The sequence below is a fragment of the Nicotiana tomentosiformis genome, chromosome 9 (genome assembly GCF_000390325.3).
Source record: "Nicotiana tomentosiformis chromosome 9, ASM39032v3, whole genome shotgun sequence".
Taxonomy (NCBI): Eukaryota; Viridiplantae; Streptophyta; class Magnoliopsida; order Solanales; family Solanaceae; genus Nicotiana; species Nicotiana tomentosiformis.
This window is the reverse complement of record NC_090820.1, coordinates 29505669-29518170: the sequence shown is the minus strand read 5'-3', so window position 1 is coordinate 29518170 and position 12502 is coordinate 29505669. Positions and strand designations below refer to the sequence as shown.

The 12502-nt window shown below is 38.7% G+C and overlaps 1 protein-coding gene across 1 annotated transcript; it reads right to left on the bottom strand.

Annotated features, from left to right (window-relative positions):
- Window positions 1–10662: 10662 nt before the first annotated feature.
- On the bottom strand, window positions 10663–11868 carry LOC104115064 (uncharacterized). Its single transcript, XM_009625638.4, has 2 exons — window positions 11638–11868; window positions 10663–11449 (listed from the first exon to the last, which is right to left on the bottom strand). The coding sequence occupies exons 1-2, from the start codon at window positions 11722–11724 to the stop codon at window positions 10967–10969; spliced, it is 570 nt and encodes a 189-aa protein (XP_009623933.1). The 5' UTR covers window positions 11725–11868; the 3' UTR covers window positions 10663–10966.
- Between the last annotated feature and the right edge of the window lie 634 nt (window positions 11869–12502).

The window sequence follows — 12502 nt, the reverse complement described above, 5'->3', positions numbered from 1 at the left end:
AAACCTGGATGGGAGTCACCTGAAGTGCAGGGGTAGTAAGAGGCATCTCAGTTGCTTGCTCTCCGACTGGAGCTACTGGTGGCTCATTTGTAGCAGCTCAGGCAGGTGCTCTGGCTACACCACGTGCCCGGCCTCTCGCGGCTCTAGCTGGGGGTGCGAGTGTCTGATCATCGGATCCAGCTATGCAAGTCCTTCCATCTGGGAGAGAAAAGAAAGACAGAGATTTAGCATTTCGAAGTCAACAAATTTGTACGATAAGGAATCAAAAAAATGAAGCTTTTCCTAACAGTTACATTGCCTCTCGAAGATAAGTAGAGACGTCTCCGTACCGATCCGCAGGACTTTACTAAACTTGCTTGTGACTCATAACACCTATGAACCTAGAGATCTGATACCAACTTGTCACGACCCCAATTTCCCTCTGCAAGATGTCATGATGGCACCTAGTCTCTAAGAATAGGTAAGCCTAACAAACATGCAGAAATAATTGAAATAACAAGTAAACTCTGAAATACTCAGCAATTTAATAAAGAAATATCCACAACTCATCATATATAATTTCCCCAAAACCTGGTAATATCGAGTCACAAGCTCTACAACGGTGTCATAATCATCCCTATACAACTGTATCTAATAAAAGAAGGAAGATATAGAAATAGGTAGAGTGTGACTCCTAGGCCTATGGACGCCGGCAGGTGTACCTTGAAGTCTCTAATTACGAACTCAACTCACTGATGCCTGGACTGGTAGGAGGTACTTGGATCTGCACAGAAGATGTGCAGAAGCGTAGCATGAGTACATCACAATGGTACCCAGTAAGTTCAAAGCCTAACCTCGATAGAGTAGCGACGAGTTCAGGTCAAGGCTCTCCTGAAATAAATAAGAGACAGAACGAGTAATTTAACAATGCAAAGATAATAACAATGGAAATGAAACAAGTAAGGAATATACTAAAATTTACTACACAGAACTAAAGCAATTAATGCATTACGGAAGAAAACAAGGAGTGTGATGCCAAGGAAACAAAGCAACTAAACACAAGTGAAGTAATAAATAATCACCAACAAAAGTCACTACCGAGGTACTGCCTCGTAGTCTCAAATCACAAGAATAATTCACAATATTTCCTTATATCACATCGGGAGCCCTGCATTTAGTTTTGAAAATTATTTTCCTCAAAATAGCACCCCCGCGTTTTAGCCAAACTTATCACACCGCGTGACTTCTAGTAGTTCCCCTACTAGTCACGCGTATCAAGCCCACCTTATCTCACCGCACGCATTTCGACCCACAAAATCTTATACCACCGCATGAGTATCAATATCACAACATATCACAAATCGCACATCAAGTGCCCAATATCAAAACTTGCCAAGAAACCAACCACAATAGTATTTTCATAACAAGTAGCCGTGGATACATCACAATATGCACCAGAGTAACAACAATGTCAACCGGAAGTGAATAACTCAATAAGAATAGTATTTTACAACTTAACACTTTTCCTCAATGTGAATCACGGCCTTTATAACTCAATGCCTCTTTCAACAACAACATATTCCAAGAATTAATAACTTCAAGTAAAGATTCAACGGTTACATAATGAATATGGAATAAAGGAAACAAGAACTTTAACTAAACATGTAGAGCAATTAACAAGTAAGAGATAAGACAAGTAAAGCATGTGAAAATAGACTAATGATGATGAAAATAATATATTAAAATAAATCAATTAAGGCATGAAAGGAATCTACATAGCTAAAATCGATAATTTTCACATTTAGCCCGTGTACAAACTCGTCACCTTGCGTACACGGCTTCCACACATCATATTTATCACAAACCAACACCAATCCTAAGGGGTAATTCCCCCATATAAAGTTAGGCAAGATACCACAAAACACGCTAATTCAATCCACTAGTAAGCCTTTCCCTCGATTATCCAACTCTGAACGACTCGAATCTAGCCAAAACAACTTCATAATATAAATATAAACTATAGAAAACTATTTCGAATAATAAAATTACGATCTTTGCAAAGAAATAAAATGTCAACTTAATAAGTCAACCCAGGCCTGCGCCTCAGAACCTAACCAAAATTATAAAATTCGTACATCCATTTGATAACGAGTCCAACCATACAAGAATTACTCAAATCGCCTTTCAAATCCCCAAATTTTAGCCTAAGAAGTTTTCACAATTTTTTCCCAAATTTCCAACTCAAATCACTAATTAAATGATGGAAATAACAATAAATTCGTGTAATTTAGCCAAAACCGAGTTAGGATTACTTACCCCAATAATTTTCTTGAAAATCTCTTGAAACATTGCCAGAAACCGAGCTCTCTAGGTCCAAAAATGGATTATGAAACTCAAACCCTCGAAGACCCCTTTTCTGCCCAGCGCTCCTCGCTTCCGCGGGCCTAGAGTCTCACCTGCGAAGCCACACCTGCGTAAAATCCATCGCAGGTGCGATTCCAACTTAAATTCAAAGGTTTCGCTTATGCGGACAATGGCTCGCACCTGCCCAATGCCTTCCCAATTTCTGCTTCTACGATGTCCACCTCTGCATATGCAAGTCCGCTTTTGCGGAAAAATGACTGCGCCTGCGGTCGTCGCTGGGCAAGGCCACTTTCACTTCTGCGGCTCAAGGTCCGCTCCTGAGGCGTCGCACCTGCGACCCAAATTGTGCAGGTGCAATTGCACCAGACATAGCAACCTTCAGCATTCACCTAAGGTCCAAACTTGTTTCGGATTCTATCCGATTCACACTTGGGGACCTCGGTGTCATGCCCCAACCTCGGGGAGCGCAACCGGTGCTAAACCGAGTGAACCCGATCGAGCAAGTCTATTAAACCTTTCCTACCCGACTCATTCATAATCCAAAAAGGGATCGCATCACCATTTGTAAAACAGGGGAGAGATTAGTTATATAAATATATAAACGTTGCTAGTTCATTTTTCCTTACATACATTATGCCATAGTTGAGTTTCCAAAATACAACTCGATCCAACGACCACCCCAACATACATTCATGACCCACATAAATGTCTACGGAGCCTCTATGGGTACAACATAGCAACATGACAATGCCGGCAACAAGGCCCCGGCTATACCTCAAAATATGAAAACTTATACAAAAGAAGGACTACATGACCCCTGGGAGGAATAGGGCTCACCAAGACTGTTGTGAGGAGAGAAATAGAGCACCACTATCTGTGATCGGCACTATCTGCGACAGAACCACCTACATCCATTCAAAGATGTAGCGCCCCTGGCAAAAGGGACGTTCGTACTGTCGAATAGTACTAGTATGAAGGGCAAATACCAATCTTAGTAGAATGAACAGTGAAACAAAGAGAAGGCAGTCATAATAATCAATAAGTACTTCACAGAAATACAAAGAAACACCAATTAAGGATCACATAGTTTTTCCATTCAATCTTTCCATCTTTTTAGGTTAACAATTTTTAGTGCCAAAGCCACAACTCACAATGCCATAGTGTTTTTACACGGAGTCCGGTCTCGGACCGACCGGTTAAGCCATCTCAAGTGAGACATATCCATATCCACAATGTAAATCAATAATTCCAACACAAATGCCACCATATGTATAGCATGACGTCCGATCTCGGCCCGATCGGCTAAGCCATGTCACTTGAGACATAACCTCTTTCAATTATTCATTCAATTCACATTTCTTTCCCATCTTTCGTTACATGGCACAAAGAGCCTCATTTATTTAGTAATTCTTGGCACTTGGGAACATTTTACAATTCAAGTCGTTTCCCTTTTTATCCGTTCAAATAACATCATCATTCATGTCGATAGGTACCATCACATAAGGTATTGCACATATAAGGGGAGGAATTTTAAAAAAATCATAATAACGTTCTCAAGTAGCACGATGACATAGTAAGCATCTAAAACAATTAGGGAACATAAATCTTTCAACCCAACACACTAAGGCAAACAAATATAGTATTATCAAGTCGGAACTTACACCAATTATTCGGACACTAGGAGTTCGATTCTAAGAAGAAGAGAGTTAGCCATACATACCTCAATTGCACTTCTTTAAACTCTACAATTATCCGGAACCCTTAGCAACCTCAATCTATTTTTGCAATATACGAATTAAACCCAAAATTAGGAAAACGTTCATGGTTCTAGTTTACTTTTTATTTTTCCCACACTCTTTACCACATGCATGCAAGATAAACAACCCTCACACTCATGGACCATCTTATTAATACCCCATTATAGCTATGTTTGAAATTAAAAGCTGGGTTGATGAAGTCTTACCTTTTTGGATGAAGAATTTGGTACTCTACTTGAATATTTCCAAGCTTTGAGTGATGGTTGAAGATTAATTGATGGGAATTAGGCCCTCCCTCTAGAACTCTCTCTCTCTCTCACTAGAAATATCAGAAATGAGCTTCAAAATAGACTAAATGGGTATTTTAACGGAATGGGAGTCGGGTTTTAAATTTAAAAAAATGGTGCCCCGACACAGGTCTGCGATCGCATATGCGACCGCATAATGGTTATGCGATCCGCAAAGTGACCGTAGAAATGGCCCTCATGGGCCTAAACTTTCGGCTCAGGTATGCGACCAGTATGTGGTCCGCATACTTGTTCTGCGGTCGCATAATGCACTGCAGAACTCCCTCCGCAGAAACCCAAGAGGAATTATGCGACCGATATGCGGTCCGCATATCGATTATGCGGTCGCATAATCGACCGCAAAACTGACCTCAAGTTGGCCAAACTTACTGGTTCACTCTGCGGCCATTATGCGGTCCGTAGAGTGATTATGCGACCGCATACTGGGCCGCAGAAATGCGTTCTTATGCGAAACATTTTCCTCTCAGTCCGAAGGGTACTGTTCAACCCAAAATGTATGAACCGCATAGTAACGCAGGAATCTATCTTGACACCACGAAACCCCGAGTTTTTGGTTAAAATTTATACGGGTCCTTACATCCTCCCCCACTTAAGATCATTCGTCCTCGAATGAGGATCAAGGTTCACTTAACACAGTTTCAGTCATGCCACATACCATCAGCCCCAAATTTACCTAACTTCCTAATTTTCTGAAAATTTGGCCAGAGTTTCCTTTGTATTTAGGCCTATACACCTATCAGAGAGCCCCCGAAACACACCTTAGCAACATATATAGAATTAAATGACACAACAGAATGCAAAATAACACCAACCGAAGCCTCATGGGGGACATACAACTAGAAAGGAGTGTCTTTATATTAGCCGAAAAAGTGATACAAAATTTAGGGGAAACAACTTCATAGAACTATTACATATCTATTCAAACAAATGAGGGTATTTTTCTTCCATTTCATTCTCGGCTTCCCAAGTAGCTTCTTCGACTTGTTGGTTTCGCCATAACACCTTCACGGATGCAATTTCTTTGTTCCTCAACTTTTGGACCTGTCTATCAAGGATAGCAACCGGAATCTCTTCATACGACAATTCTTTACTAACCTCGACGGTCTCAACCGGCACGATAGCGGATGGATTTCCAATTACCTTCTTCAATATGGACGCATAGAACATCGGGTGCACTAATGACATCTCAGGTGCCAGGAATCTATCTTGGCACCACGAAACCCCGAGTTTTTGGTTAAAAGTTTTACGGGTCCTTACACTCGGGACCCCATCCGAATATACCAACAGGTTCTAAAACACATAATTGACCTGCTCGAGGCCAAAAATCATATCAAACAATATCGATTCTACGAATCTCAACCCAAATTCAAACCTATGAAACTATGAACTTCCGAATTCCAAAACTAATGTCGATTCATACCAAAACAAATCCCATTGACTTTATACTTTGCACACAAGTCATAAATGACATGACAGACCTATTCTAACTTTCGAAATCGGAATCCTACCCCGATATCAATAAATTCAACTCCCGGTCAAACTTTCCAATCTTCCAAACCTAAATTTTTTTAACTTTCGCCAATTCATGATGAAACGATCTACAGACCTCTAAATCAATATCCGGACACACTCCTAAGTCCAAAATCAACATATTGAGCTACTGGAACCGTCAAAACTCCATTCTGGAGTTGTCTACACAAAAGTCAAACTATGGTCAAATCTTTCAACTCAAAGCTCCAACTTAGGGACTAAGTATCTTATTTCACTCTGAAACTCACCCGAACCAAAACCAAATACCCTCGGCAAGTCACGTAACCATAATACAACATAGATGAGGCAATAAATAGAGGATCAGGGCTGAAATACTTAAAACGACTGGCCGGGTCGTTACATCAAGTCTCCAAATATAGCTGAATCCGAGCAGGACACCACTAGACGCCGCTGGGATCAATACTGGTATCTACACAAGAAATACAGAAGTGTAGCACAAGTACAACCGACCCAATATACTCCTTAAGGGTCGAGCCTAACGTTGACGATGTAGTGACGTGGTTATGACACGACACCTACTTGAAACCTGTACGGATATATACATAGAGCAACAAAATAACAGGTAGGGCAATTAAAATATATAACATTTGACTAGTTTCGGATTGTTCGGCATCGACTTGAGCTTTTAGAGCGGATTAGTGGACTGAAAGTGCGCTTGGGAACGAGGTAAGTCTCTTGTCTAACCTTGTAAGAGGAAATTCATCCCCCTAGGTGTATCTTTGTTGTGTATTACTTGTGTGGGGAGCTACGTACGCACGAGGTGATGAGAGTCTGCGTAGCTACATTCCATGAAATGCCCGGGTAAACTTAGATCTACATCATGCTTTTAATTGTACTGTTGTATTTATCCTGCATATTAATTGCCTTGAATAGAGCTGAGACTATGAATTTAAAGTTGCAATTATTGATTAGCCTTCTTATTTTGGAAAATTGAGGAAGACAAAATAACTATGAAAAATCCATGTCTTCTCTCGTCGCAAGTACTTCCACGAGCGAGGTAAACTTCTCTACTCTAATGGGATCGGGTCATTCGAAAGTTAATTTAATCAATATATACTCAAAAGTTCATAATTTAGCTATTAGAGTAACTACCCAACCCAAATTGGAAGATTCCTAATATTCACCTCCGGGCCCACGAGCTCGGATTCTAGAAATTTTCGGAGATAAATATTACCCATAGCATCACGAACTCAAATATATTATTTTTATTTAATTTCATAATCAATTTCATGGTCAAATTTTATTTTTATCAAAACCCTAGGTTCTTTGCAAATCCCACAAGTTTTCACAATTTTTCCATATTTAATCTACCTAAAGTCTACATAATTAACTTGAAAATGGGTAGGGGTTACTTACCTTAGGATATTGATGAGAATCCCCGCTCAAATGTGCTCTCAAAACCGCCCAAGACCAAATGAAATGTGAGGAAAAATGGCCTAAGTCTCGGATTAAAAACCACAATTGCCCGGCGACTTCTGTACCTGCGGCCACTTGATCGCATCTATGGAACCGCAGGTGCAGTCAAAAGGTCGCACTTGCGATCCCCCACTACCTCCAGCTTCCTCGCTTCTGCGGGCGGGGAGCCGCTTCTACGGATTCCTTCTGATTCTGCGACCCACAGCTGGCCAACCCAAGTTTGTATCTGCGGAGCCTCGATCGCTTTTACGGGCGCGCAGATGTGGAAAAGTCCTCGCACTTGCGACCACCCAGCTCCAGCCTCAAGTCTGCTTCTACGAGTTCGCACCTGCGGCCCTTTCCACGCATGTGTGACTGCACCAGATCTAAAGTACCAGCAGTTTCCCCACTTCCAATTCCGAGTTTGATTCCAATCCGTTTTGCATCTGGGACCCCCGGGACCCATCCAATTACACTCACACATCCAATGACATAATACGGACCCGTTTGTGCGATCGAAACACCAAAATAACATCTAAAATTATGAATCTGAGGCCAAAACGCATGACTTCGACATGAAACTCAATTTTCTAAAAACACTTCCGCGCGTCTGATTCCTATCAAATCAACTCGAAATGACGCCGAATTTTGTGTGCAAGTCATAAATCACCATACGAAACTATTTCTGAGCTCGGAATCCCAATCGGACCTCGATAACACCAAAGTCTACTCCAAACTAAACTTGAGGAACTTGGAAAACCTTTGATGCGCCAACTTTCAATATTAAGCGCTGAAACGCTCCCAGTTCATTCGAAATCCGATCTGAACACACGCCCAAGTCCAAAATCATTATACAAACCTATTGAGACCGTCAAATCCCGATTCCGAGGTCGTTTACTCAAAATGTTGACTTTAGTCAAACTTAACCATTATAGACTACTATTAAGGAACTAAGTGTTGCGATTTCAACCCGAACTCTTCCAAAACTAAACCAACCATCCGCGCAGGTCATAAAACAGTAAAAGCACATACGGGGAATCTTAATTAGGGAAACGAGGATCTAGAAAGCAAAACGACCGGTCGAATCGTTACAATATTTTCAACAGATGAATAAGTTGCTTCATGCTATCAACAAAAGAACTTAAACCTGATTAAATTGCACTGGCAATTGATGCTGTCAATGATATAATAAAATAACATGTTATACCTGATTACATTGCACTGACAATCAATATGTATAACTTGAACCTTTATATTTATACCAAGTAAGTCCATAGACATAGAAACACAAATACACAATATGCATACTTCACATCCGTTACCTTAAAATTCTAGATGTATCTCTGTATGGAACGACACAAAAGATGAATCATTGAAGATGTAAACGAAAATTCAAGAAGAAACCATCCTAGATCTCTAGAGACCATGATCTAACTGCAGTAAACACTAAATATCTTTGTCCTCCTCCTGCATATCCTTGAATGGATGTCATATGACAGAGCACGTTACTCTGCTGCAGCATTGGTGTGAACTTGAAAAATATGAAAACAACAGTTGCAGACTTAGCCACATTGCCTGTCTCACCTATATTTAGCGTCATCAGTCCTCTTTATCACCGCTTTCTACTTTGGAGCCTAGCCAATAAACTAGCATATATGAGGTTTTATCATTTTCAGAAAACGACTTCTCATTCAACAGTCAACTTCTTCTTCTTTAAATTTTATTTTATGTTTGGCCTCGTCTACCTTTATTTTCTATTCCCTCCATTTCAATTTATATAAACCTCCGTGCCAAAAGATTGAAATATTTTTCTATTTTGTAACAATTTAACTTTATGAAATGATATATAGCCACACAAAATATATGTGCCTTATTTTACATTATAAGTTTAAAAATCTTCGTTTTTTTCTTAAATTTCGTGTCCAACCAAATGAATTCGGGAGTATATGATAATCATTTGTATCTACTCTTTGGGGATAACTTAATTTTCAGAGTTCGAACGTCTAGCCGTTTAATGTCTATAACCTTAAATGTCTAGAGAAAAAAATATGACGAATTTGTTTTTCTTTCTTGTCGAAAGAGAGAAGAAAAAAAAAAAGAAAAAAAAAAGGAAAAACCACACCAAAAGACGACAGAGAGTAAAATTGAATTGTTTCACTCAGATAATAATAGAAAAAACAAGAATTGGGAAAAACTCGCATTCCCATAATAATAATAATAATTGTTTACTCTTCAGTGAATCTTTTTTTGGGAATAATCTCAGGGTTAGGGAATATTCTCAACATTGTGCACAAGTATCAATTTTCCAACGCTCCTGCTCAGCAAAAGATAAGCAAATATTATACTACTCAACAAAATTCCTAAGGAAAGGGCTTTCTTGAGATAATTTTAACTACCGTCCGATACACAAGGTATAGAAGGGCTGCATTTATAAAGTGTGATGTAAACAGTCTAATCTAATATAAGTATTAGTGACTGTTTGTATAACTCGAACTCGTGACATATAAATCATACGGAGATAACTTTATTGTATCTCCAAGGCTCCCTCCTAACTAGCTCAATTTATCTCATAAAAAAAGATTACTTATTACGTAAAAAAAAGAACAACTAGCTGCTACAAAAGTTGGATTATAAAATGATTCATTAGTGCCTAATTATTCAAATGTGGAGCTTAGTCGACCCCACAATCACAAACGGTCACCAAGAATTTAAGTCTGACCATATTGTTATGTACCAGCACTACGAATTAATACTTGTATCGTGACAAAAGGACAAACAACAAAGCTTCCCCTCAACCTTTCCTAGATCACTACACCAGCAATTTGGCATGCACGTAATCTTTGGTCCATCACTTGTACTTTTACCTACAACATCATTAAAACCTCAAAAAAATTCCTAAGTGTAGACAGATAAAAGAGTTTTTTTGGAACAGAAAAATGTATTATTATGTAACAAATTCGTTGTCTTAAACTACGTTGCTTGAACTAACGGAAAATATTTATGTGTGGGCGTCGATCCTCCAAAAGTAATGTATTTTTAGAGAATTCATCACAAATACTACAACTATTGTGAATATTCCCCGCAACATGTCTTGGAGCTTTATAACTAAGGTTACAGTAATAAATTCAGTTAACATAAAATGAAGCAAATCTTGACATGATATCTAGTTAAAATTGATAGGCAACTTTCCCTTGCATTGATCACTTTTTGTAGGCTTTTTTCTTTGGATTTGGTGATATCCACTCATAGATAAAGTTACAATTACAACCCCAAAAAAATAAACAGAGAAAAATGTCAAAAGCAGAGTCTGGTCAAAGCAAAAGCAGGCCATTAGTAGATGAATCAGCTCATTACAATTGGCAGCATAATCAAAGAAAAAGACTGTCTGTTGACAATTCACAAGAAAAAAAAAGTTGAATAAAATGACTGGAAAAGTTAACTTCTAACAACAAAAAACAAAAAAAATAAAAAATAAGAGGATACCCTTTTAATTAAAGACTAGAGGGTTCATCAACTTTCTAATTCCCAACCCTAAAAAGGTATAAAATTAGGATAATGATAATTAGCAGATAGGAGTACTTAAAATTAAAAATTAATTAAATACTGCTCTGTTCACGTAACCAAATATATGGGCATAGCTGAAGTTGTCGAGATCCTATGCTGCTGCGGGTCCATGTTAAATTCCCTGAGGTTAATGTACGGGATCTCGAAATCACCTTTCCGGCTAGGAGTCAAAGTGCCAGCGAGTGGACCGGACGACGGACGGCTGGTTGTACGGCAAGGCGTGTTTGACCCACTTCTGCTCTCAGTAATATAAACCGGTCCAGATACTGATCCCCGGAAAGTAGCACACCGGCGGTGAACTTCGCCGTCGACGTCAAGATCACCGTCGCCGGAGATTTTGTCATTTTTGGAATTACTGCTCCTCTTGAAAAATAGCAGAGCATTTTTCCACCATTTTTTGCGGCTACTGTTTTTCTTTATCTTTTTTGAAGATTCGTCTTTTGAGATTGGTTTTTGTAGCTTGAAATGAACTGTATCTATAGAAGATCTTGCCGTTTCTCTAATCTTGTGCTTTCTTGCTTCTTCCAAAATCTGTTAAACACGGGTTAAAAACGTACTCTACTTATTAATAATGCATTAATTAATGGTGTATCTTAGCGCTTGTTAGAGTGAAATTTAGGACAAGAACGGATCTTTATTGAAAATAACAGGTGCAAAATCAGTTTTTCGACTCAAATTATGTGTATGTACCTTAAACAAATTACGTATGTTTGACATACCTGAAAATAATCGATTTGAGGGTCGAAGCCATAGTCACTGAAGTGTTGAGGTTCAACAAAGGGGAAAATGGGGGATTTGTTTGACATTTTTTGGTTTTTTTCTGTGGTTTTGTTGTTTGCACTTGGAAGAGGGAATTAAAAGGAAGATGAAGAGATGGGGGGGGGGAGAGGAAAATGGGAGAGCAAAGGTGGGATAATAAGGAATCGCGCCTTTGGGGTTCAATGGCCGTTGGTATTTGCAAACCCTAATTAATGCCTATTGGCTATTTTTGCAACTTTTCATGATTTTATTTATTCAACTCCCAATAGTACAAGCCTTCTTCATATTTAATGCAATTAAGTTATTTCACACATTGAAAGATGGTAGCATATGAAGCATGACACAAACTTTTGATTTTATGAGATTTATGTTGGCGTACTCATGAGTTGATAAGAGGTCTCTTTTAAATTCATAACAAGATCTATTGGTCAAATTATATTGAGTTGAGTTATGGTTGTAGATTAAAATTGATGTGAATGCAACTAATTTGTTGAAATATTTTGTCCATACTCTCATACAACAATGCAAGATAGGTATTAGCTAAAGATTAATTTTAATTTAAAATTCTTAAATAGCGACATATTGAATGCGTTTTGAAACATAGATTTAACTCTACATTACATGTTTTAGATTTTTATTATTACATGTTATTTCTTTCGCCTTGTTTTTTTATTATTTTATTATTGTTATTGTTTGTTGCTATTGCTTTCTTTTTATCTTTCCTTGAGCGGGGTGTCTATTGCAAATTGTCTCTCTACCTTTAAGATAAGAGTAAGGTTTGCGTACACACTAGCATTCGTATAACTCATTTGTGAGATTATACTG

Coding starts and splice junctions, on each gene's coding strand:
- LOC104115064 (XM_009625638.4), bottom strand. CDS start 11,724: ATGTCAAACAAATCCCCCATTTTCCCCTTTGTTGAACCTCAACACTTC. Junction 11,450..11,637: donor CTCAAATCGATTATTTTCAG/GTATGTCAAACA, acceptor CGTGTTTAACAG/ATTTTGGAAGAAGCAAGAAA.